Below are 27,300 nucleotides of genomic sequence, written 5' to 3'. Positions count from 1 at the left end.
AAAAAGATCTGCAGGATGCCCCATCCTGGAATGCCAGCATCAAATGCAGCACCCAATGGTGGTACCCAATGGCATCACCCAACCGCGGCACAGCGCATGAGCGCAAGGATTTGCATTTCTGTCTGAGCAGAAGCAATGGGTTTTAGAGCTGCAAGTCTTTTTCTTTCATCAATTTTGCATATGGAAAGATCATGTTTGCTCTAAATAGTTTTGTTTTTAAAGCCTCTTAAATTTTTGAGATGAAAATAACAAAGAGAGAATGGGGGAAGGGGGGGGAAGACTGCTCCAGACAGACTGTCACAAGGCTGCAACAGCCAAAGACCAGAAGCAAACTCCATCAGCAGAGCAGTTAATTAAGAGGGGAAGGAAACAAGGTGCCTAACGCAGAGATAATTGCTCCTGTTCTGCTGCAGCACACACTGCCTACACACACACACACACACACACACACACACACACACACGTTGGTACCTGGCACATCCCACCCAGAGTGCCCCGAGGACATGGTGCTGCTCTGTGCTGATGATGGCATTGCCCAGATTTTGCCTTTTCATTCAGATGATGCTCTCAGATAAACCTGACTCAGCAGCATTGGACAAAGCCAAAAGGTTCAACATGTGCTCCTGAGATGCAACAGAACAGGATGGCAGTCCAACGTGAGTGCAAATCCTCATTCCTAAAAGCTGCACAGCAAAGTTTCTGCCACCATCCCAGCACCACTGCCCATGGCTCTGCACGGCCAGCACGGTCAGTGGGACCAGCTCCAGGGCTGCTGTCCTAAAACATGGCATGAAGAGGGAGGCCATGCTTCCCTCCAGATCAGTGATGCACAGAAGCAGAGCCGAGGTGCGTTGCTCCATGCTTGGAGGACTCGGCGTGTGAGCACCCTTTTGGAAGGTTTGGGTTCTCAGTGCTGTTTTTGGGGTGGAAGGAGGGAAGGAAGGGCCTGAGGGAAGATGGAGGTGTCAGTGGGGCAGCGTGCTCTAGTGGAATGTACCATGCATTGCATCACGTTGCATTGCATTGCCTCAAACCACGTCACGTAGCATAGCATCACTTTGCCTTGCAGCAAACTGCAGCACACGGCCCTGCGTTGCATTGCATTTCATTGCATTGCAGCACACTGCATCACATCACGTCACAGCACCTCGCATGCGTGCAGTAGTGCAGCCAGCAGCTCTCTGCCCAGTGCTGGGGCTGCTCCTTCCATCAGCAAAGCAAGCTGTGCGCTCCCTGTCCCTACAACCCCTATAGGCCCCAGCCCTGCAGTTGCTGGGCACCTCAGGGAGGGGTTTGGCAGCAGCAGCTGCAGCAGAGAATCCACTGAGTCCATGACATGAATTCCAAGTCTCCCTCTCACAGGGAGCTGCCTGAGCAGCTCAGCCATGCTCCTATCTCTCACTCTACCCCCCCCCTCCCCCTTTTTTTGGAGACTCATTACTATATTGTGGATATTCTCCACTAAAGGGCATCTCTTTGAATGCATTTGCTTTTTTATTAATGTGTGCTAAGACAAGTCAAGCCTGATTATCATGAAGACAATTGCTGAATTCCCTCCTGGAGAAATCTCATCTAGACTGTGTAGGCGTTTTAATTTCAGAGACCCATTAATTGGCACAATTGCTTAAGCAGCTGCTTTCCGTGTCATTTTAGGACCACTTTATGAAAAACAGAGCTTAAGGAAAAAAAAAAAAAAAAAAAAAGAGAGAGAGAGAGAGAAAGAAAGAAAAGATAAAAAGAAAGAAAGGAAAAGTATATGACAGGCCAGAGCTTTCTGCATGGTAGCATAATTAATGCAAGGAGCTTCCTATGGGTGGGAAAGCAACAAAAAGCTTCTCCAGCACTGCACCGTGGCTGCTGCTGTCCTGGGCTGTGTGTGCTCAGGTGCAGCACGGGGTGTCTGGTGCTGCCAAGGATCCATTGGGTTCTGGAAAGCAACGAAAAAAGCAAAAGGAAATGGAGAAGGCAGCCTGCAGGGATGGGCCACGTGTATTTCCTGCAGTGTGAAGCTGCATCGCAGCACACGTCTGGGTGCAGGAGCTCCTTCTGCCTGCATGGGTGAGGGATGGGCACAGTACTCTGATGCCCTCTCCTCAGCCCTGCGCCCTTCCCATGCATGAAGTTTACCACTGTAACCCCATGCTCATGACCTGCAGCATCCCCACGTCTCCAACCTACAACACCCCTACGTCCCCAGCCCTCAGCATCCCCGCATCCCCAACCTTCAGCATCCACGTGCCCCTGACCTTGCGTCCCCACATCCCAACCCACACATCCCTGTATCCCCAACCCAGCGCATCCTCATGACCCCAACCTGCAGTGTCCCCACCCTCTGAGCTGTGCCCTCCCACAGCCGCAGGATCACAAGAGCATCCCAGCAGCTCCAGCAGCACGCAGAGCTCCCGTGATGAGGTTAATTACGGAATGGCTGAGGAACAAATCCTTCCCTCCAGGAGAAGTGGCCGGAGAGAGCCGCACGCTCTTCTTTGCCATAGGCAAAAATATACATTCCCCCTTATTAATAAATAAAGCCATATCAATGCCCTAAATTATCAGCAGAATGTATTTGCTAACCTGAAGCGATAGTAGGAACAATTACTTATTAATAAAGCAATAGCTAAATCTAATTACATCCCCATCAGATCCTGCAAGTAATAAAACCACAGTTGCCTCGCGGAGCCGGGGGACCTCCTGACCCCAAATCAAAGTTTAAACCATCCATCAGCTCCCAATACATTCCCAGCACATCCCGCAATTACCATCACCTCCGCTCTGCTCCCTGGCAGGGGCAGGGGTCACCCCATGCACTGCATGGCTGTAAGCTAGAACAGAGCCTTAGAAATCTCATTATCCTGTTAACCATACATTTATCTGACAAGATAAAAGAGACTAGGTGACCAAGCTATCATTAAAGATTAATAGAAAGTATAAAAAATTCAGCTGCAACCAGCATTACTGTTTAGTGCCTGTGATAGGCCTGACAGGATTATTAATCAGGCAGCCGAAAAGATTTAGGTCTTTGCTCTCGGTTTTTCATTTTAAGCCTTTCGTTTCCCCCACGCCATAGAAACCGCAGGTCAGCGCCGGCTGCCGCTAATTGGTTCTGCGGGGTTTGAATGGGAGCGGCTCGGACCAATTATGGGATCACCGGGAGCTGCGGTGACAATGAGGGCTGGGGACGCCGAGCTGTTTACCAGGAGCCCCCCCGGCACAGGGCTATTAATAAATGGTACAGATCAATGCCCGCATTAATTTTAATAGAGGGCTACAAGGACCGCGCCAGTCCCAGGGTGATTTTCCCCTCATTCTTAATTCCATTTAAGTTTAACATGAAAGATTCCCAGGTAACACCTACACAGGAAGAAACGAGATTTCCCTGTTTTTAAGTCTTAAGTATTCTTTTTATTCTGCTTTGCTTTTTCCCTTTTGATCATAAATCAATGTCCTCTCACAAGTTTCCCTGCAAGCCACGTCTGCGAGCAGGCTGTGCTGCACTGCTCTCCATTTCTCCACCTGTGAGAAAGAAAAACCAATAAATTAGGGAAGGGCTTTCTGAAATCCTGCATGGGGAAGCGAACCCGCTTTGCCCACGGTGGGGGTTTGGGAGCCTCCGGCTGCACAGGGCTCCATGCCTGTCCCCATCCCCATCTCCATCCCCATCCCTCTCCCCATCCCCATCCCCATCCCCATCCCCATCCCCATCCTTCTCCCCTTTCCCATTCCTCTCCCCATCCCCATCCCCATCCCTTTCCTCATCCCCTCCTCATCCCCATCTCCATCCCACCACTTTTGCCTTTGCCACGTTCCCCCAAACCCTAATGCACTTTTAAATTAAAAAAAAAAAATTACTGAAAATGTATTCAGCCTTTGCTGGGACACCTCCAGGAACTGTTCAAATCCTTTTAACATCACCCTTCTGTTTTCTCACAAGGCAATATTGAAGCAGGAGCTTGGAATTGGAAAACCTTGGTGGTAGACGGAGGTTGGACTGGATGATCTTGGAGGTCTTTCCCAATGTTGGTAACTCTAGGATTCCAGGATGGCTGAATCAGCACGGGCACAACTCTTTTCCATGAAAATGAAACAAGCCAGAACAAATCAGCTTTCTGTAAGAACAACTTGCATAAAAAAAACAGCCATAAAATATCCCTTGCTGTAAAGGCCCTCAGACACCCAGCAGGGCCCTGCGTGCATGAAGCTCAACCCAGAGCCAGGCTGGCAGAGCTCGACGTAACAACCCTTCTACATGGCATCACGTGCCGTTCCTCCCAGGCAGCCCTATCTGCTGCAAGATCACATTTAGAAGCAGATTATCACACTTCCAATCGATGCAGCACATTGTTTAAGATCCCACAGTCGGGCAATTAATTGTCGAACATAATTGGAATTATGCAGAGAACAAACCGGCGCATCAGCAAAGCCCTGCATCCCCACGTCCTCCTGCCAGTGAGGAAAAGCTGGGTCGTGCATTGCACCTCCCAGCCCTCAGGTCTGCCTGGTGCTGCTGGGCTCTGTGCTCAGGCTGTGCAGAGAGGTGCAGCACCACGTCCTGCCGCGCTGCCGCCGTGCGAGCAGACGTGCGTCTCAGCTCTCGTGGTTTAAAATAAATTTAATAGATGCTTCCACACTTTGCTGCTGCTATTCTGGGCATGGCGGCTGGAGTCGATACACAGGCTGCTAATTGACAGATCGGCTCGTGAGCCAAAAGCAGAGTGGTGTCTGCGAGAAGACGTGGGTTTCAATTGCTGATCTGCCACAGCACCAAGCCACGGCCCCATACTGTGTCACCTTCTAGATGCTGTGTCACTGTGCCATGCAGCCATGTCAAGGGATCATGCCATGTTGCCTTCTGTGTCACCATGCCATGGCACCATTCCAGGTCACCATGCCACGTCACCGTGGCTCCTTGCACTGCAGCAGCATTCCCTATGGATGCCCTCACACTGTGCTAGGCCACTGGCTGTCTGAGCTGTGCCATCACTCACCAGAGATATCTTCTGATGCTTTCTGATGGGACAGTGCTTGCAGACTTCCCCATGGTTCCCATCAAAAAGAAAAAGGCATTCAGACAAACGGGGAGAGTGGCTTTTATTTGCATAAGTTTTTGCAGTCAAAAGCAAAAGACGGTGGCATCGGAAAGGGTTTCCTAAGAGCTGGTAGGCTAAAAGGGCTCTGAAGAGCCTGGTTTGCATCCAGCCAGGAACTGCAGTCGTTACTGCTGCAACCAAAATAAATCAATTCCAGTTCTGCAGGATGAACGCGGGAGGCACGGGCTGCTCCGCTCCCATCTGCAGCGAGGTACAGCTGGGCTTCACGTCAGCTTTGAAGCTCGCAAGGCTGAGATAAAAGAGAAATGCTAAAACCTCATGCAAGCAAGGAGAGCTGGATGGTGGGAAAGCCAGGCTGCAGTGCATGTCTGAGAGCTGTCTGTCTGCCTGTCCACCTGGTGACTTCCATCTCATCACAAGCAAGTGCAAGGTGGAAGCACAACCTGCAGCACAGGGCACTTCAGCTGCACAGAACCCAGCAAAGCAACAAACACTCCTCCCGGAGCCGAGGCCATGCTGACTCCACCCTGTTTGCACGAGCTTCAGAGCAGTTTGGGGCAAAAAGCTGTGAGCCTTTGAAAGAGCATTGCAGCTCTGTAACAGAGCGTGAAGCCAGGCGGGATTCACACGAGCCTGACGGGTTCAGCAGGGGAATGTTGGGAGAAAAGCAAATCCAGATTGATAGAAAGCTCCATTCATCTCAGAGGGATCCAAGCCACAAAGAAATGGATCTAAATGTCAAACATTCCCCGGGTTTTGTGGTATTCCAAACCAGAGGGCTGGGCGGACCCATTGCACAGATGAAAACCAGGTGCAGAGAGCTGTTGTGAGGTGGGCTTGGATGACGGGCACAAAGCCTGTGGGTCTCCAGATTGAGGATTTCATTTTAGGGACATTCAGTTCCAAGTAAATCCGTGTGATTCTTGCCAAAAATATTCCACAGCATCCTATGGAGCCAGGTTGGCCTCTCAGCGCTGTCTGGATGGCAGTGAGATGCTGTGGCTGCCATTGACACATGGACATTCACTGTGCCACTCTCCAAGGCTGTGTTGTGCAGATGCCCTGGGCTGCCAACTGCCCTCAACCCCAGCAGCAAATGCAGCTGCTGCCAAAGGTGCCACCAAACCCCCATTGCTTCTGGGGGAGCTCTTAGATCCCATTTGGCACTGTGGTGCTTTTGCCTACGGTGGTGCTTCGTGAGCCAATGCAGCACAGCAAGTTGAATGCATGTGCATGAAGTCTGCTACCCTCTGCACCCACAGTTTTCTGCAGAGAAAGCAGAGGACCAGGAGGGGCACGTAGAATCACAGAATAATAGAATGGCTCAGGTTGGAAGGGACCTCAAGGATCTTCAAGCTCCAACCCCCCTGCTGCATGCAGGGCCACCGACCTCCATACCTAATACTAGACCAGGATGCTCAGGGGCTCAACCAACCTGGCCTTGAACACCTCCAGGGATGGGGCATCCACAGCCTTTCTGGGCAGCCTGTTCCATAACCTCCTGCCACCCCCCATCTTTCATCAACACTGAGACCTAAAAAAGCCATTTTTCAGCTAACACTATAAAGCAAAGCTGCTGCTTTCCATGGAGTCTCAGCACACTTGACAGAAACTCTTTGTGGGGGGGTAACTGGAAATAATAGGAAGGCAAATCAAAGCCTTTTTTGGGGACATGTCCGAGGCAAAGAGGAGATAAGGTAGAATGAATTATTTCCTGACATCAGCTGATGGGAGGCCTGCAGGATGCAGAAGCCCCAATCCTTCCCCTGTTCCATAGGCTGGGCTGGGAGAGGAGGATGGGGAAGAAGAGCCTAAGGATGGTGCCTGCTGATCATCACCACGAGTAAAATGAGCTGCTTCCCTGAACCTGAAAAATATCAAACTGCATAAATAAATCTATTTAAATTATTAATAAACGAATTTACATTCGGAGCCTGAGAAGGAGAATTAATTTCATTTCTTATGCTAAACTGGCCAGCATGGATGATGACTCAAGAATTAAAAGATGCAGAAATGAAGGGAAAATGAAGGTAGGCCGGCTCCATCAGAAAAGAGATGTGAAGTGGGGATCCTGGGTCCAAACAAAGCCATCAGCCAAAAGCAAGAGGACCAAAACTAATCTGCAAGCTCTGGGGGAGCCCGAGCCCCCCTCTGCTGCCCATGCATGCCGTGTCTCTGCCAGCACTTTGGGGGACAACAGCCCTCAGTGCAGAACCCCATCAGCTGGCTGCTCCCAGGGCAATTAATTAGGAGGTGCTCCCAGCCCCTGGCATTCCTCCTCCATCCCTTCCATTGGGAAGCAGCATTCGTGACGGATGGCGTATGAAAACCCACTGCTAAAACAATCCTCTCCTCATCTGCCCTCTCGCTGGAGCCTGTCTGCAGTGCTCTCCAGGATGTATTGTTATTTCGTGTGATGAGACATTCCAGAGAACGAAATAAAATAAAAATAGACATTTGGAGGGCCTTTGTATTGCTTCTTCACAGCTCCCCACACTGTGACTCCTGTGAAGGCACTTGTCGGGCTGATCCGCTGGCGCTGCCGCCTCGGCTGTCCTTGTGCTGGAGACACTGCTCTTTTAAATTCGGTTTCTCAGAATTAGAAGAAAAACTTGGCAAAGCAACAATAGGGAAAAAGAAATATGAATAATCTCAGAACAGAAATTGCATTATGTGATGTGGTTGCCATGTGGTTAAGTCTGAGAGAGGATCATGCGAGCGCATTGTGGGAAAATTGATAACAGGCTGAAGAATACCGAGCGTTCAGATCGCAGGGCTGCAGGGCCAACCCCGAGCCAGTGCAAGGGGCTCAGTGCTGGGCAATGGGATGGGTATGGGGGCATCTGCATTGGGGTCTGCAGCCCCCGGGGTGCTCGGCTCCAGGATGGATGAGCTCCCTCAATAAGCCCCGAAATCTCTCAGGGTGTCACACAGCCCGTCTCAGCTGCCACCGAAACTGCAGCCAGCACTGAGATCCGAGCCACCCACCCCTGCCTGAGCTGTCACCCCACGTGCACTCTGCTCCACTGGGGACGGTGCCCACAGCCATCAGCAATGTGGGTCTGTGGCCACGTTGACCCCAAAGCATCGCTCTCACAGCGCCGACTGGGAGGAAACACAGATTTCAGATACGTTGGGATTCAGATGGTTTGGGGGAAGTAATCATGAGTGAAGAAAGCGAATTTTGCTCCCCAAACTGTGCGAGCTGTGATCCATCCCCGCCCGCTGGCTGTCGTGCTACGGTGGTTTGAGTGGGAGGAAAGTCAGCACTGTCAGCTGAGCGGCAGGAAGCTCAGAAAGCGTGGGGAAGTGCATGCACACACACTGCAAAAGGGGTAAATTCTGTGAAATCAGATCAGCAATGCAAATTCTGCTCTTTTCTTGCACCGTGGCTCACTGACAGCGTGCACAGTGCCATCAGCCCAGTGCAGCACAGCAGAGGGGATGTCCATGGTGTGCCCCATCGGTCCCAGCAGGTCCTGCCTCCACCCAGCCCTATGCAAACCATGCAAAGCACGGGGAGGTTAGAGGAGAGCAGGTGCCTCTGTGGCCTTCTCAGTGCTGTAGCTTTTGGGGATCCTTAGGACAGAAGGATGCTGGGGCTACACATTCATTCCTGCTGGGATGGGGATGGGGGCACCTGCACTGGGGTCTGCAGCCCTCGGGGTGCTCAGCTCCGGGATGGATGAGCTCCCTCAAAAAGCCCCAGAATCTCTCAGGGTGTCACACAGCCTTCCCTGGGGGTAGGATTCTGTCTGTGCATTGCTGCTGCTGAGCACCTGTGTACTCTGTGCCAGGAGTGCTAAACAACAACTGGAGAGATGGGGCAGCAGCTGGCTTGGGGTCTGCAGGTACAAAATGGGACCCTGGACAGTATCCAACATCAGAGCCTCGGGACAGCCAGGGCTGAGTGCACACAATTAGGGAGCAAGAAGGGCAGCGGGACTCCAAATCCTAATTTGGCCTGATGAAAGCTTAATGATTCCAGCTTGACGATTGCCGGAATGCCCCAATTTCCTCATTCCAAAAAGCCCCCACTGCCAAGGCTCGGGTGGAGCGGACACGCATGGTGATGCAGCTCCGAGGGGTGGCAGGAACAGAGCGAGGATTTCAATGGCTGAGGCACAGAGAAGGATTCCTGCGAGCAGATGAGCCGGTAATCTAACAAAAGTGCGGAATTAAGGGTTTTTTAATGAGGGTTTCAGAATGAGTAGCAGCCTGGTAGCACGGCCAGTGGAGGAGAGCAGCTATTTGAAGGGAAGCAAAGCAAAGGCTGGGGCCCTTCAGCACCAGCTCCCTGCCCCCGAGGTGCCCCTGCCCCGGGGCTGCACCCCCACATTGCTCCTGTGCAGGGTTTGTGGATGGGAATCACACAGCAGTGCAGCTGGGGAGCAGCAGGAGAACACTGCTCCTCTCCCAGAGCCCGTCGCGATGGCTGCAGAGCTCCATCCCTGGAGGAGACAGATGGGAATCCAGCTCCTATCTGCATGCAGCTCTGGGCCCCGTGAAGCTGTCTGTGCACGGGGGGAGCGGGGCGGCCGCAGTGCGCACAAGGTGCTCTCGTCATGAAAGCATCTTTTGATTTTGTTATTGCAGCTATCAAAATATTGCAGAGTTCAGAGCATTCCGCAGGGATCCCCGCGCTCTTCAAAGACCGGAGGACCACGACTGGGGAAAAAGAAGCCTTTAATTACGTCGGTTTCCACGCTTGTTTCTGCAGAGGAGTTCCTTTAAAAAAAAAAAATAGTTTTAATGAGAGGAAACACATATGGCCCCGTTGTTCAAACAAGGAGAGATACAGCTGATTTTTTTTTAATAGGCGGCAGTTCCTTTGGGTCTCCTGGAGCTCACACCAAGGGGCTCTGCACTGAGCACCCCCAGCAGCAGGGCTATCCGTGGGGCAGAGCAGCTCCATCCCAGCCCCATGCCATCCATCACCCCCTCTGTTCCCACTGCAACTCTCTCCTCCTCCCCTGCTCCTTCCAACCACGCGGAGCCGCATGCAGTGGGATCTCAGCATGGCCATCCTCCGTGAACGCTCTCGTTTCTCTCAGATGTTCATTTGAATTCAAATGGAAAAGCTCCCTTTTCCCACAGTGTAAATATCAGTGCCGTGTATGACGCAGCAGAAAGCACGGGACAGCCCCACATTTCAAAGAGCATCTTGAGCATATACTGCTAATAAATAATCCTATCTGGCAAATTTAATTAACGGGCTGCAGTGCGTGGTGCAGCCCGCTGGATAGAGTATCTCCATCTGATCTGCAATGCTTTTAGAAGCTTTAAGTATTAATAAAGAGTGTTTTGTTCGAGAACTCACAGGGGACAATTACAAATAATTGCCAAGAAGGGTGTGTGCCTCATTTAAGTGACTGCACATTAAAAATGATGAAGGATTAAAAAAGAATTCATAGCATTGGAGTGCAGCAGCGGTGGCTGCCCCTGTTCCCGTTGCCATCCCTGCAAGGGATGCTTGGTGCAATTCGGGCTTCCCAGCCCCGGGGCAGAAGGAGCTGAATGGAGGAGTGGAATGGCCAACGGAAGACAAAACCCACCAAGGAATCCAAACCCAGAAAACCACATGAAAATTATCACACCGCAAAGTTTTTCTGGGATTGTTTCCCCATTTTTCCTGCCTTGGAGCTATAGAGTGGGGTTTCCCCCTCCGCTTCTCCTACTAATTGGGATCTCTGTGCAGGGCATGAGATTCACAGCAGCCAAAAAGCGCTCATTCCCTTCCATGATATCAAGGCAAGGAAGAGGGAAACCTCCTTTGAAACGACTTCTCATGGCAGCAGGGCATACAAGGAGCAGCACTGCAGGCGCTATATGTGCAGCACTGGCATTGGCAGCACTGCCATTTCTTTACAGCTCTCACTTTCCGTGACAATGGAAAAGAAAGAAACTTCCAGCACGCCTTTCTCACCCTGCAGGCAGCAAGACACAGGCATCACAGTGCCCAAAGAAAAGCTCTGTTGGGACCCAGCAGCACAGATCAGAGAGGCACCCAGCGATGCCAAAAAGCGGCACTCTTAGAACCACCATAAAGACATAATTTTGCTGCTTTTTCACATGCAAATAGCAAGTCAGGAGAGCAGCAGCTCTGGCAGAGAGTAAAGCAGGGCTCAGGAGGGACTGTGCCAATGTCTGGGTGATGAGGTTTGGATGGGAAACCCAGAGCTATGCCTGTAAGCCGCCGTGCTTGGGGCCAGGGTCTGAGCTCACCAGGTCTCCTTGGGGATGGCACTGTGGGGTCTCTGCCCATGCCACCTGCGGCAGCTGGGATGGGGGCTGAGAGCATCCCCCCCATGTGCTCCTGCTCCGCTACCATCAGCCAGTACCGAGGACAGTAGAAGGATTGGGCTGTCCACCCTCCAAGCCAGAGCGCATGGCTCAGTGAACACCAGCTTTGGGAGCTGTTTCCAGCTGTTTGGGAGCAATGCCTCCTCTAGAGCCAGGAGTAGCTCGGGGCTGAGCCCCATGATGTACATGGGGCTAACAAAACCCAGAGTGCGAGGCCAGCACAGACCCAGCCCCGTAACCACACAAGAGCTCTGCCAGGGATGGGTACAGTGCCGGGGTTGGGGTATCAGTGCCAGAATGGGTACAAATGCTGGAGGCACGGCCCCGAGCAGCCCTGCGCTCCCATGGCAGCCAGCTCACCGCAGCCTCTCAATCTGGGAAGGGTCCACCCCAGCCCTCTGGAGCTCAGCTCAGCAGACACACAGATCCCCCACCCGCTGCCATCTCCCCGTGGGACTGGCAGCAATAAATCCTGCCCGCCGCAGGCAGTGCCATGCCCCCTCATTTTCCATGAGATCCGCACGCAAGGCTTCGGCTCCAAACATCTCCTTTTGATTTCATGGGGAAGGAATGCTGTGAACTTCAGTTTAGAGAACCAATTTATTTCATGCAATTTCTCCTCCTCGTAGAAGCAGCTCTGTATTCCAAGCCGTGATTTTCCAAAATAAAAGCAGCAGTTAACCATTGGAGCGGAGCGATCCGCCTCCGCCTCGCTTCCCCTATTGCTGTGTTTCAGAACTTTGCTCAAAAATGGAAAGGGGCACCTTTAAAACTTTAATACCACGTAAATGTTCCAGTCTCGCTGCTGCACCAGATCGTTCAGCAAAGTAGCTAATTAAAAAATGGCTGCTGTGATGACAGACTAGATTAATAGTTTTTGAAGAGCAGCCAGTGCACCAACTGCTCCCGTAGCCATGCTGAAAGCTAATAATGTAGAAAATTCTGCCAATTCTTTTAATTCATGAATATTTAAGCCTGTGAAAAATCTGTCAGATTATAGCACTTTTCTGGTGATTTTCTGCTTAAGTACATTTATGGGCAAATGCCAGTTGCTCAAGAAACTTCAGTGGAACGCAAAGACTTTTTATTGTCTGTGTCGCCAGAGCTCTTTTCCTCCTCCCATCGCCTTCCAGCCGGTGCCAGGATCAGCTGTGGGCACAGCACTCCCACCGGCATCCACTGGGATCTCAGGCAGGGATGACCCGTCTGCATGGTAACAGGGATGGGGAGGAGCAACAGGTGATTCCTATTAGAGAATTATAAAATATATATCTATATATATATTTCATATATATGTTAACTTTTGTAGGAGCACAAATCCTGAGTTTTCCAGCTAGGATCACTCCCAAAGCTCCTCAAGGGACGTGTCCAGGTCAGACAGACTGCAGTATCCCCAGCCCTACAGCAGCAGGCAGCTCCCCAGCTCACTGCTCATCCACAGCACCGCCTGGTGACTCACCTTACAGCTACTGAAGAAACAATTACCCAGCTGGGAGCATAACCTGCTCAGCCTTCCCTCACAGTGCCAAAGGCCAGAACTCCCCGTGAGCGGCTCCTGCACAGCTATTCTCACCACAGCAGGGATGCTCTTTTCCATGAAACCGGGAGCAGCACGGTGGGTTTTGCTCAAGCTCCCAGCAGAATGGATGGGATTGTTGGTAAGGGGCTGCAGAGCTGCATCCCCCGCAGCGCCCACAGACTGGGGATGTTCTGCACCCTGCGTCCCAGCATCTCTGAGTCACCACTGAACTGCTGCTCAGCTGCACCCATGTGCAGGAGGACCTCATTCCAAAATGCTTTGGAATGCACCAAGTGTTTTTGTGACTTTGAAACAAAAAAAGAGGAAACTCCAGCAGAACTCAGAACATCCACAGAGCTGAAAAGAGCGTCTCATCCCAACGCAGCTGTTTGGTGGGGAAGAGAAAACCTGCCCTGGAGCCGCATGCTGGGAAGGTTCATGTTTTTAAACTTGAGCCCCAAGTGTCCTTCGTGCTGTCAGGTCACATCAGCCCCTTAAACGTTACACAACACTGCTGAGTAATTAAATGCTTACAGGATTTGCAGACTGCTTGTCTCACAGTTGGGAATGGCTCCTCCAAAGCTCTCAGGTTTGGCACATCAGCTCCTCGCACCAGGGATGCCCACCCCTGGGCTGTACCAGCACAGCACAGAGTGGGATGCAGCAGGAGGCAGCAGCCAGCCCCGAGCAGAGGGTGGGGGCAGAGGGGTTGGGGCCCAGCAGGTTTGGGGCTGCCCCATTGCAAGCGGAGCAGCGGCGAAACTTCCCCTTCCTCTTCTCACCACCTTCAGCCACTCACAATGTCACTCCAGCTGAGCAAGAAGCAATTATGATTTAATTACCCCACTGCTCTTCAGCAGAATTTTTGGAATAGCGGTTTCTGCGGTGCCTCATTTACCCTTTTCCTCTTCACCTGCATTTGTTCTGCATGGTGCTGTTGCTGCCCAGCCACGACCGCACGGTCACCTCGTCTCCCTCCCCTCGCAGCACCCACACGGCACAGGCAGGGCACGACGAGAGCTGCTAATTCATAAATATTTAACACCCAGCTCTGCTGCCTCCTGATAGCTTTTTTCCAGAGTTTCTATTCTCATCCGTATTCCACCCCCTTCCCCTCCCTTACGGCCCTCCTCGTTTTTTTCCCTTCCTTCTCGCCGGGCATTAATCCAAGTGCTGAGATGACTGTTTCACTTCCCCGCTGTCATCAGTTGTTTTTATCTTATCTGGGCCGTGGATGCCAGTCAGCAACCCGTTGCGGTCTTTCCAGTTGAGTCCTGACCTCCGCAATCAGCCTCAAGATGTCCTGTAACGAGCAGATACGGTTACTCAACTTGTCCATCAGCACTTCTGGAGGGGGGAAAAAAGGAAGCACAAACCAGCAAATGGTGGCACGAGGCAGGGCTGTGGGCTGCGGGTGGGCTGGGCTGCTCCCTGCAGGCAGGTGCGCCAGCTCCAGGCCCTCGCATCAGCACTGCATGGCGCAGAGAAGCCTCTGCAAACCAGGTGAGCTTTAGGGCTGCTTGTCCTCCCACCTTCAGGAGCAGCAGGAGGATGTGCTATGGGGCTGCGGTCTCTCCTCCCCAGGGGTCACGCTCACCCCACTGCCCCCAGGCAGAGATGAACACCTGGGGGCTGTGCGCTCCGTGCCCGCAGTGCCGTCCTGCATACACAGGTGCCCACGTGTGCTTGGCTCTGGTGCTGAGCGGAGGGAGGAAAACTCACCCCAGCAAACAGGATTGCCACCTCCTGCATCCCTGAGCACAGCCGTCCATCTGTCCGTCTAATGATACCACGGAGGGCAAAGAGAGGCCAGTGCAGAACCAGATCCACTTTATAGACTTATCACCCGGTGTAAAAATGTCCTGTTGGATTTATCCGACATGTGTTCTATCAACGTGCTCCGCTCTGAAGTAAAAGGGCTTTTAGTTACAGCAGATTGGAGGGGGTGTGGGGAAGGAGAAGGGATGGATTTGGGCTCTGCCAGCAGCTCTGGTTGCTTTTGCATCAACGTCTCTATTTTCTAAGGGAGGATTTAAGACCTCGTTGTGTACGAGCAACCGAGACAGGAGAAACTCGAACGGGGAGAACCGTAAAAGGTTGTACTGAAAAATGCTATTAGTCTGCATGAAATAAGATTCTTCCTGGAAACATGACACTGAACATTGAAGGGAGGGGGAGGAAGAGCTGTAAAATGGCTGCAGAAAAAAAGGGTTACAAATTAAATATGATAAAAAGAATCCTTTTGAATGAGATCTTAATTTAACCTCAACATCATGACCGTATATTTCAGGAAATTAATCCCTCGGCCTGCAATAAATCCCAAGGACGGTACGACCACTTATGGCTCAGCAATGAGCCATTACTATGGGTTGCAGATGCTGCAAAGCCATCGTGCCATTACTGAGGGGTGCGCAGAATAACCCAGCTCCGTGCAGCGCCCACACAGCTCCAACTGCTGCAGCACTGACCTGTGAGCCAACCTGCACCCAGACTCACATCTGTGCCCTGAAGGAGTGCTGGGAGCTGCCCACGGGGCCGTGCACCCCAGCACTGCACCAGATCTGCATCTGCTCTCAGTGCAGATCAACCATGGACAGAAGTGCAAACACCAGCACCTCACGGAGCCCTCCCTGCTCCCCCACGCGCTGCCAGCTTGGCACCCTGCACTTCCACATATGCCCCAAAAGGAGGAGAGGAACTTCTAATGAGTCAAGGCTGTAACCTTGCTCTGAGAGCAAACATATGCCACCGCCGCTCCCTTGGCAGCAGCACTTGGAGCCAGTTGCTGTCAATTCCATTCGGGCTGCAGCCACTTTGGGGCTCTCGATAAGGAGCAGACAGAGCAGGTGAGGAGCGCTGAAGCTTTGCAAGTGTTGGTGAGCTGCTGGCAGAGCTGCTGCAGACCTGCTTCGCGTTGGAGGTGGTGAAATGCGTGAGCAGCTCGATTCCTCTTGGGGAATATCCCTGTGCACTGCTAGGGATATTGCTGAGTGCTCTGTGGGGTAAAAGGCAGTGCACTCCGCTGACCTCACGCACAGCCTTTCTCCCCGGCAGCACGAGGTAGCAGAAGTGAGGAAGCGTCTATTGGGATAGGCAGCCCTGAGCAGAGCTGGCCCAGAGCAGTTCAAGCTGGGAAATGCCTTTTTGACACGAGTCAAGTTCCCCACTGAAAATTTTTGTCAAAACTTTCAAGGTAATAGCAAGAAAGAAAAGCCAACCCCAACAAACCCGAGAGCACCCTGGGAAGCACTGTCACAGTGGGGAAAAAATAAATAAATCTGTGTGATTTCTGCTGGGGAATGGTGAACAGGGGGGGCAACATCCCCAGCTCTGCGCCCCACGCCAACCAGCAGAAGGGAGCCCCAGCAGCAGCCAACCCCAGCAGCACGTTCCCTATGGCTGCGGTGGGACCGCGGCGCCGCCGGAGGTTCCCACCTGCAACCATTGCGTGCAGCAGGAGGAGGAGCGGGCTGGGAACAAGGGGTGCTCTGCTTTCTCATCAGCCACCGAAGTTCTCGTTTGCTGTGCAGCCCCGTTCCCAGGCTGCCCGTGCAGTTGATGCTGCAGCGGATGCTGTGGTTTGCTCGTCTGAAATAAATTGCGCAACAAACTCAGCCCAGCGCTGAGCAGCATCAGCTGCAGCAAAGCAGCTCTAATAGTGCTGGTCCTGTGCGTCCCGCTGGGGGACTTTCAATTGACAGAGTTACAAGAGATGAAATATTCAGTAGGATTAAGAATTTGGAGGAGGTGGAAATCAAAGCGAAAAAGAAAACAAGTAAAAACAGCTTAATCTAGCCTTCTAGCACTAATTGTCATTGGGATTCAGGCTAAAACAAACACAACAAAATGAGCTGCCAATTTGAAAGGGGAAGGAAGAGGGTGAACACGATTCCCACCGCATCGAAAGCAACCTTTTATCTCTCCTCCACCGCAGACAGAGGCACGTGGGGCACGGGGCCATGCCTGGGACAGCCCCAACCACACAAGCAGGATCTGAACCTCTCAGTGCTGGGCAGGGCTTTATCCAAGAGGCCATCACCCATGGCACGAGGGCTCCAATGCAACATCGCCCCAACATGGCATCGCTCCCATGCAACACTGCCCCAACATGATATTTCTCCAATGCAACACTGCCTACCGCAACACTGCCCCAACGTGGCATGGCCCCAATGCAACACTGCCCCAACGTGGCATGGCCCCAATGCAACACTGCCTACCGCAACACTGCCCCAACGTGGCATGGCCCCAATGCAACACTGCCCCACCACAACATGGCCCCAATGCAACACTGCCCCAACGTGGCATGGCCCCAATGCAACACTGCCCCACCACAACATGGCCCCAGTGCAACACTGCCCCAACGTGGCATGGCCCCAATGCAACACTGCCCCACCACAACATGGCCCCAGTGCAACACTGCCCCAACGTGGCATGGCCCCAATGCAACACTGCCCCACCACGACATGGCCCCAATGCAACACTGCCCCACCACAACATGGCCCCAATGCAACACTGCCCCACCACAACATGGCCCCAATGCAACACTGCCCCAACGTGGCATGGCCCCAATGCAACACTGCCCCACCACAACATGGCCCCAGTGCAACACTGCCCCAACGTGGCATGGCCCCAATGCAACACTGCCCCACCACAACATGGCCCCAGTGCAACACTGCCCCAACGTGGCATGGCCCCAATGCAACACTGCCCCACCACGACATGGCCCCAATGCAACACTGCCCCACCACGACATGGCCCCAATGCAACACTGCCCCACCACAACATGGCCCCAGTGCAACACTGCCCCACCACAACATGGCCCCAATGCAACACTGCCCCACCACGACACGGCCCCCACCTGTGGGTGCCCGCAGTCCCATGCAGGAGAAGCAGTGCAGCTCTGTGCCCACATGCTGTGGGCAAAGGCACCAGCAAGGCAGATTAGCTTACAGCCGAAGCGGAGTTATCCAACACTGCAATTTAAGTTGACAATTACATGGTAACCGACTTGCACACAAAGAGAGGCTCTGGAAGTATTCCCAGAACGCAGAAGTCTGACAGTATCCACCCAATTTGTTGCAACAACAAAGAATACTGGAATATGTCCTTTCATTTGGCAGAGTACTGTTTTATTTTTTTAGGCTAGGTGGAGAAATTTAGCCTGCTATTTAAGGAGCTTGTTGTGCCTTGAGAGTGACAAGCCAAGAGTTTCACTAGAAAGCCAAACTCAAACACAAATTGTATCCTGCCACCCGTGAGACTCAATTGCACTGAGGGAAGGAATTTGCAGAGCCTCATCTGCTGCTGGGGTCTGCCTTTCCAACCCTACAGAGACATAACTGGGGCCTTTCATTGCTCCCTTATACAATCCCCCCTCTTTGCACAAAGGAAGAGAACGCATTTCAGCAGGCATTTGGATGGGCTACTTTTTTTTTGAGCGTTCTCCCCATGCCAAAGCCATCTCATTTGCGGGTGTTTGTGCCCACAGAAATTAAAAAGGAGATTTTGTGTGTTAGATTATGATATTTGCAGGCTACAGAGACAAAGCCTTTAGGGAAACACATGGCCTCAGTGGGGAAAAGCCAAAGGAACCCTGAAAGCAGGAGATGGAAATGCATCCCAATGGAACAGGAGGCAAGCAATGGGCTTGCCTGCACCACTGAGCCATTCGGCCCCTTCCCAGCGCCCATGTCAAAAGGTCAGCAGCACAGCCATCTCTAGGGACTTTTTTTTTCTTGTGGCCTCACTTCTGGTGGAAATTAGTCAGCTTTCCAGAGCAGAAACCTCAAGCCATAGCCACACTTCTGAGCCAGCTCATCACTGTCACCCCTCCACAAACCACTTCCTTCCCGATTACCGTCAGTCTCCCCGGCGTGATGAAGGGGATGGAGCCCTGCACGAGGCCATGGGGAGGGGCTCAGGGAGCTCCTGTGGCACGTGGGCAAGGAGCAAGCAGGGAAAAAGCAGCAGTGAAGATGTAAGGTGGTGATGGGGCACAGCAGGGGTGGGCAAGGAGGGGCAGCCAGGCACATGATGGGGCACCGGGAATTTGCTTGCACCTGGGTCAGGCACAGACCTCACTCCTGTTTCATCAGCAACCAGACCAAAGCTCGCACCTGCCCGCACATGGCATCGACCCCCACACGAGGAACAGTCTTTCTGAGGGGGACAACTTGGGCTTCTGTGGCCTGACAGAGCCAGCTGGGCAACAGACAGAGAGGCCCGCACCCTGAGTATATGGCAATGGTGGCTGAGGGCAGCCCTGTCCTGCCCCCACCACCCTCACGTGCAGCCGGCTTGGCTCCCAGTCCCGGATTTTCCCCCCCAGCTCTGCTCCTGCACAAACAGCTGCAGTTGCACAGACCCCCCTGGGGCAGCTGTGGGGCAGCACCGCTCTGTGGGGTTCCATTGCGATTTGCAAACTGCCACCGCTGCCTCAATGCCTTCCCCTGCCACCCCCGTGCTCCAGCTCTGCAAAACCTGCCTGCCTGCCACAGGCCAAGAAAACACAGCACAGCCTTCGTTGGAAGAGAGGAGTGAAAACGAGTTGCTTTCACCCCCAAACAGCCATCTTTCATCCTCAGACCCACGAGGGCACAGGCAGAGCCTGCAGCCATCACACTGACTGCAGCTCCCACACGCCGGACGCACAGGGCTGCAGGGAAGCGTTTGTTCATTTCATGGGCAGGATTTATTCATTACAGCACCAGGCAGCAGCGAGGCCCCAAGCACGATCCCCGGGGTGCAGGGCCGTGTTTGTACCGAGACGAGTTCCCAAATGACTCACCAGAAACCAGCCCTGCTCCGGTGAGGCCTCAAGCAGCTGCAGGTCCCCCTCCCACGCTGCGGTCCCCATGTCCTGGGGAAGTGGGACTGCCATCCCAACCTCCATCCCCATCCCAATCCCTACCCCATCAGATCTCAAAACCCATCCACAACCCCATCTCCAATCCCTTTCCCCATCCCAGAGGATCCCCATCTGCAGCCATGGTGAGGCAGGAGCAGGACCTGCTCACCCTGCAGGAGCAGCTCCAGCACAAGTGCTTCCACCCCTCACCCAGAGCAGCACATCCCTCAGGCCAGCACCAGGCCACAGAGGTTTGTTTTCTTTAGAGAAGATCTTGGTTTGAAGGGGAAAAAAAAAAAAGTCCCCATCAAAAAAAAAAAAAAAAAAAAAAGAATAAAAAAGAAAAGAAAAAGAAACCACGGCCACATCCTGCCTTAAACTGCTGCTCGTGATGTGCCGACGCGGCTGCACAGAGCAGTGCTGGGGGTGGCAATTCTCCTCCGCTCGCCAAGTAACACTTCAGCTCTGAGTCAATCGGCTGAAGCCACAAATCCATTTGCTTACGAGCACGAAACCACAGCGACCCACGGTGCTCCTCGGGGCCACATGTGCCAGCACCTGCCTGCACAGAGCTGAGACAGACAGGCTGCATCTCCTCCATGCGCAGCAGCGCCAGCAGCACACAGCGGTGCAAAGCAATGCCCCCTGCCAGCACCCCCACTTTGCAGGGTGGGATGGGCTCCATCTCTGGCAGCACAGGGGCAGGGGCTGCCATGCTCTCAGGCACTTCTCCCCACAGGTGTGGGGCTGGGCAGGCACAGCAGCAGGTAACCCCCCCCAGCACGCGGGGTGTTGAAAGCCAGCACTTTTCCCCTGTGGGTTACTACGCACTCAATGTGGGTGGCTCGTGACTCACCAACTCCGTTTCAGAGCCTACAGGTGCTGCTGGCATGGGGAAAGGCAGCAGCTGGGCACTGGGAGAGGGGGAGAAAAACCCCAAGTTATTGGAGGACGCTGAGCCCGGCTCCCAGCTGCCCCTGCACAGCCCCAGGATCCCCCATGGGAGGTGCTGTGGGGCACAGGGCTGCTGTGGGCTGTGCACAGTGACCCACAGCACTGCTTCACTGCCAGACAGGGCTGCACTCTGCAGTTAGAGGGAGAAAAACAATGACACAGGAGAAGAATGTAGGAGAGAAACAGCCCAGTTCCTAGGGGAGGTGTCATCTGCACAGTGGAACTGCCCTCTCGGGGGCTTTGATGGCTTCTGAATTGTTTTACTGTGCCACTGAATCACCAGGGGAAAACCTGCACTGGCAGCAAAGCCTCATCCCAGTGCTCGGCTGTGAGCAGGGATGCTCTGTGTCCTTCGAAGCACTGCGGGCACCAGGAGACACAGGCCTCCATCTGAACTCAAGGCCAGGTGACAAAGCAGTGACACCGTGCCCATGCAGCTATAACACAGCACACACCACAAAGCAGCTCCAGGCCCCCCCTTGGGGCTCCCCTGCCCCACACAAGCACTGCATCTCTGAGCAGCAGCGAGTTTGGCTGGCTCTATGGGCAGCCCTCACCTCCAGCACAGCAGCCCCCAGCACCCCTTCCTTCAAGTTTTCACACTGCAGCTGGCAGCACCAACCCCAGCCCCCCCCCCAACCACATTAACCTTTTTTGCTCCATCATTAAAGAAACCCAGCAGTTTATACACTTTTTTTTTTCCCTCCTTTCCTTCTCCTGCGTGGTTCTTCACTGTAATCTGCCCTGAATATTTAACGCGGAATCCCTCGTGAGAGCAAGTAGTGTTTTTATGGGCATTAGAGGCAAACTCTCGCAAAGAAGAAGTGGTAATGAGTACCCCTGAGTACCCTCTCAGTTTCACAACCGCCTGTGTTTAAAAACAAGCAGGAATTGGGCAAGTGCTGCTCACAAGGGAGCGTTGGCAGCCGCTCTCTCCCAGCAATGTGCTTTGCTCCCATAGCCCGGCGCAGGCAAACACCACTTGTTTATTCCAATTGAAGCCGACACCAGAAGCACTCTGGACCTGAGTTTGTGTGTCCTGCTGTATTTCCAGCTCGGATTAACAGCATCTCTTTAATTTCTGATGGCCTGAGCAGGGGCTGGTAGCAGTGTTCCAGCAGCTCTGTGGCTGTGTGCACACATTCCCCCCTGTGACTACCAGCACCACGCGGTGCGGAGCAGCTCTCATCCCAATTACATGGGATGAGTTTGCAGGAAGCTTCTCATCACTCGCGCGCTTCTTTTTCACGCCCCACTCTCTGGTTTAACACAGCAGGCACGCTCCCTCTCCTTTTCAAAGAGAAAATATTCCTTTTCATTTCCACAACCCTCTCCATCATCACCCGGAGCAAACTCTGCACAGAGCTGCACGGGGATGGAGTGGCGCACTGAGCAGCGCCGGGAGCTCTGCAGGGCCCAGCGCAGCACGGCTGTGATGGTTGGGCACCGGGGGCTCATCCACAGCCACAACGTGGGGCAGAAGCAGCCCTGCAGTGCTCAGTGGTGCAGAGCTGAGTGCTGCACGGAGCCGCGGCCGTGCTGAGGCACAGGCTGTGATCAGTTCAGCAGGGCTTTGTGAGTTGATTAGCAGCGTTCAGCAGGGCCACAGGGCTCCCTGTGCCTGGATATCCCATGCAATTTCTCCTTCTTTTGCCTCAGGAGGAGCCCATGCGCAATCCCTCACCCATGCAACAGCCCCAACAACAGTCACACTTCCCACACGGTCCCAGACAGCCCCTGCACAGCTTGTTTGCAGCCTGGTGGGTTGCATGGTACTGGTGAGCACTGGGGGCTCGAGGGTGGGAATGGCTGCACTTGGGGTTGCAGGTGGGCTCTGAGAGCAGCCCCAGCCTGCAGAAACCCAAGGAACAGCTCTGGGTCCCCTGAGCTCACTGCCATCCCCACCCGCTGTGCTGCAGCAGGATCAGAGTATGCTATTAAAATAATGTCATGTTACCTATCAATAATAAATGACCAGAATAAATTTGCTGCTCTGTGCTTAATAACCCGACCAGATTTCCATTTAAATATCTGCACAGCAATGGCTTCTTGCTCCAAGAGCCTCTGGGATGAATGCAGTGCTGCATATGCAGAGAGCCCAGAAGGAACTGCTCACGTTTGACTGGGAAAGAGCTTTTGTGCCTCCACAAAGCCAAACTGCAGCAGAGAAAGGAAGAGGAGCCTGGGACAGTGAGATAAACCCAATATCAGCAATGTGCTTCTGCATGGGCGCATGGGAGCACCCCCACCCTCAGCTCCAGCTCCACATACTGCTGCAGAACCCAGCTGCCAACAGAACCCAGTGGAAACAGCACCACAGATTTTCATGCCAGGGATGGCTTCGTCCAACAGAAATGCAACAGAACAGCAATGGCACCGATGCTGGGATCCTCCCACGTCACAAGTTGCAACCTCAGATCCCCCAGGCCAAAGGAAGGAATTGACCCACCTGCCTCCATTTGACTGCCTGGAGGGAATCTCACCAATTCTGAGCCCATGCTGTCCTTGGGGGTGCTCTGCTCAATCCTGGGCACGTTTTAGCTCAGATGGCTTTGGCCTCTGTGCCAAAGGTGCTGCAGGCCCAAAGAGCTATGGCTTGCAGGTGGGGGCTCCCAAAGGATGATGAAGCAGAGTCCCCACTGATAGGGACATCTCACAGCCGCAGAAAGAACACCTGCATCTTCAGCAGCTTCTTACTACAACACTCATAGAAAGGCATTGCAAAAGGGAGACGACTCAGAGGGGAATGCAGAGCCATAAGAAACTCCTCCCCCCAGGAGCTAAAGAAATGGGACAGATGCTTTGAATCTCAACATCACCCACACAGCTGCAGTGCATCACCCCAAGGTTAACCCCCAGCAACAAAAGGGCTTATTCTTGGTGGCGCTTGCTTCTGGCTGATGGAGGTGGGCATTTAGGAGCAACTTTCTCTGCTTGCTGTTTGCATGAGTGCAGGACAGCCTCAGAGGAGGCACGTACCTGGCAGCTAATGGCCCTGTGCCCCAGTACTGTTGCACCAGTTTTGTTGCACTCCATCTGCGTGCAGCCCATGCAGATCACGTCCCATGTAGCCTATGTGGATTGCAGCCCAGCAGCCCACTGTGTGCACTGTCTTTTGCTTTTCAAACACGTCAAAGCAGACTGCTTCCCTCCCGTGGCTCTCAGATGTGGTTGCCTTGTTTTAGCCCAAACTTCCCAAATACAAAGTTTCAGCCCGGCGCAGATGCTGACCACAGAAAGCTTTCCCCCTGAGCTAAATGCAAAGTTATAAGCAGCAGCAACAACAACAAAATGGATTTAATAAAGGGTAATATTCATTATTCTTGTGCTCAGAGCTCTGAAGTGAAACCACCTTCTCAGAGCAGACATCCTCCAGCACAGCTCACTGCTTGCTGATCAAGCACAAGAAGACCATGCACATTTTCCCCTCACAGCTGCTTGGCCAACCCCCCCATCGTCACTTCCACTGCAAGCAGAGTTTTAATTTGAAGTGGTCCTCAACACCTTCGAGCTCTTTGTTCTTCAGATCTAGAAAGTAATTAAAGCTGGCTGTGGAAAGTTTTCGGATTCCTTTTCTGCTTTTATTGGAAACCATGAGAGAAATACCACAGAGCACAGAAATACAACACAGCTGCTCAGAAATGGAACTGTGAGGAAGGAGCTGTGCAGCACGCAGTGTAAGACCTGTGCTAAATGACCAGCAACCAGCCTGTATCCCATAGCACAGCCCTCATGAGCGCTGCCCCAAGCAGTGCTGAGTCCAACGGAGGCATCTGGGATAGGAGACATCCTCAGCTCCCAGCATTGTCATCCAACGGCAGCATAAGAGGTGAGAAGTGCTCAGCACAACGCAGGGATAGGCTTACATGGTGCTGCTGATGTGCCGAGGAGATACATGTGCCCAGGAGATACCCTGTGTCCAGGAAATACCATGCCCAGGAGAAAGTATGTGTCCAGGAAATACCATGTATCCAGGAGACATCACCTACCCAGGAGACACCATGCATCTAGGAGACACTATGTGTCCAGGAGACATCACTGCATTCAGGAGTCATCACTGCATTCAGGAGACATTGTATGCCTGGGAGATTCCATGTGTCCAGGAGACACCGTGCACCCAGGAGATGCTATGAGTCCACGAGACACCCTGTGTCCAAGAGCACCACCTGCACACCCCGGGCACACAGCCCAGCAGTCCAGGGGCAGGATGTTTCCCCTGTGTTAAAAGCTACTGATTTGAAAGGCCTCGCAAATGCATGCCCAGAAAGAAAACATTTGTCTCAATCGAGAAATCCATCCTGTGAACAATGTATCAATCAACATCGCTTCTTTTGGGCTCAAGGAGGGCTGTGTGGAGTGCCCAGAAAAACATGATTCATCTCCAGTGTTACTGTTAAAATCCACGTCAGTTTGTTTTTAATAGATATCAAGTGCTTAGATGAAGAGCATCAGGAATAAAGTCTTAACAATATTAATCTGACTCTTTCTAAAGAGTAAGCTGATCTATTGTGCTCCAAGCCTAAATAAGGATTCAGAACGCTTTCCCCATCTCTCCCATTGGGAGACATGAGATGTCATTTACCTGCACTTCTGGAAGGGCCACTCAGCTCTCTGAGTCCCTGTGTGCAGAGCTGGACATCACCCAGCCCAGTGGCACTGCCTACAGAGCCCACTGGGGACTCAGCCTTTGCATGGCATCTCCCTGCTTGCAACAAGGCCTGCTGCCTCAAGTCGTGCTGCAATGAGGCATGCAAACAGATGCATGCTGCTGCCTCCTGCGGGGAGCATGCCGTGCCCCTGCCAGCACACAGCTCCTGCTTGCTGCAGCAGACCAGCACTTCTGCTACCTGCATGCATCCTGTCCCCTGAGTGCCACATTGTGCATCAATCTGCAAGTCAGCTGGATATGCACCTCTCAGCTGCGTGCCCTCACACTGAGCTTCTTGCTTCCCTCAGCAAAGGCCTCTGCAGGTGATTTGCACCCTTGCAGGAAGCTGCAGAGGTGCACGAAGCAGCACCCGTGTATTAGGGATGGACCAGGAGCAGCAAGAGGAGACCACCAGGGAGAAAAGTGGTCTGCACACACAATTAACAGCCGCTTTTGCGAGCACCTGCTCAGCTTAATGAGACGAGACTGTCCCAACAGCCACAGAGCTGCAGGGGATGGAGTCAGCCACGGCCATGGGGAGCAGGCAGGAGCTGGGGGGTGCAGGCGTGGTGGAGACGGCAGCCATGGAGAACTCATTAACCACCCAGATGTACCCTGAGCGTCCAGTGCTGAAGTTTAATTTAATTGCAGAGAAAGCAATAAACCTTTCTGGCCTTGTAATGCAGGCACTCCGTTCTCATTACAGTTAGCCTCACGTTGTCTGTGTGAAAAGCAAGAAGGAAAAGCAGCAAGAAGCAGAGATGGCTGTGAGCCATGGCTAATGAGAGCCTGCAGTGCTCTGCCCCCACGCCCCAGCTGGAGGCTTGCAGAAGCTCCCATTGCTGGGTACGAGGGATGAGCAGCCTGGCTGTGCACCGCGTGCTGCAGGAAGATGCTTTGTGACCCCACACCACGGGCACCGAGGTCCCCATGTTGCGAATTCAAGTGCAGGTTGAGGCTGTGTATCAACATCACAGAGAGTTTGTAATTAAAGGCCAAATAATTTGGGAAGCACTGAGGTTAAGGTGGTGCTGAGGTGACTTAACAGCAAGAATGTCAACTTCTTACAGGGCCACAGGGTAACCAGAGCAAACACAGCCAGGCCTGGAGCAGAGCACAGCAATGCTCAGCACTGAGCAGGAGCAGAGCAGCCAAACCTGGGTGTCAGAGGGCAGCAAAGGGCCCTGAGCACTGCAAGAAACATCGCTGCTCCCCAGCACCCAGCCTGAGACTAAAGGCAAGGAGAGATGTTACTCACTGCTGAGCTCATGGGTGTAGGCAGGGCTGGGACTGCTGAGCAGTTCCCAGGTGCTGCTCCTGGAGAAACGAGGCCAGCACTCCTTGTTACCTCCAGGTCATTGGAACAAACAACAGCAAGCAGGCTCCAGCACTGAGCCCATTGCCAGGACAGGGCGTGGGGGGAGCCTTGAGACCCCCTGCTTCTCTGCCATCCCTTTGGAGGCTCACCAAGCATCCTCTGCTACTGTCTGCAGGGCAGGGCAACACACAGCCTTCTGCTGGTGCCCATGAACCCCTTCCTGGCACTGCTTGTGGGCGCTGTGCCTGGATGGTGGGGAAAGAGAGGAGCTTTGCACCTCCAGGAGAAGCCTGCTGCACTGAGCTGCACTGAGCTGCACTGAGCTGCACCGAGCTGCACCATGCTGAGTGTGGCACAGCAGCAGGACAGAAAGCACCCAGCACTGGGCTCCTGAGAATCACCTTCATGAATCTCACCTGCAACCGGCACTGGACAGCAAGCAGCACGTCTGTGTGTGCGCAGAGGGGCTGAGGGACACAGGCCGTGTTACAGGGCAGTAATGTGGATTCTTGCCCCCCCCTCCCACCCCAGCAGCACCGGTGCCAACGCAGATGCCAAACCTGTGCAAAACGCACGTTGAATTCTGGGGAATTAGGAAATTTCCATTTCAATTCAAATACAAATTAAACTCAAAGTTGTCATCAAAGAAAAGAAGAAGATGAG

The 27,300-nt window shown here is 53.1% G+C and overlaps 1 protein-coding gene across 5 annotated transcripts in view; it reads right to left on the bottom strand.

Moving 5' to 3' along the window:
- Positions 1-3,394: 3,394 nt before the first annotated feature.
- The window catches only part of LOC128075146 (uncharacterized), a 45,100-nt gene continuing 21,194 nt past the window's right edge, over positions 3,395-27,300 (bottom strand). The window contains exons 1-4 of one of the 5 annotated variants that reach the window (XM_052671621.1): positions 14,247-21,276; positions 13,405-14,173; positions 3,850-12,597; positions 3,395-3,513 (exon numbers count right to left, since the gene is read on the bottom strand). In XM_052671621.1, the coding sequence (XP_052527581.1) occupies positions 16,785-17,750 (966 nt within the window). In that variant the 5' untranslated portion in view covers positions 17,751-21,276 and the 3' untranslated portion in view covers positions 3,395-3,513; positions 3,850-12,597; positions 13,405-14,173; positions 14,247-16,784. Of the gene's footprint in view, positions 3,514-3,849; positions 12,598-13,404; positions 21,277-27,300 lie in introns of those variants that run through there. The other 4 variants (XM_052671622.1, XR_008203667.1, XM_052671619.1 and 1 more) reach the window with 4 other exon arrangements.

The sequence above is a fragment of the Tympanuchus pallidicinctus genome, unplaced genomic scaffold (assembly GCF_026119805.1).
Source record: "Tympanuchus pallidicinctus isolate F22 unplaced genomic scaffold, pur_lepc_1.0 scaffold12, whole genome shotgun sequence".
In the NCBI taxonomy this organism is placed as follows: Eukaryota; Metazoa; Chordata; class Aves; order Galliformes; family Phasianidae; genus Tympanuchus; species Tympanuchus pallidicinctus.
The sequence above is the reverse complement of the archived record's forward strand: the minus strand, read 5'-3'. Positions and strand labels throughout refer to the sequence as shown.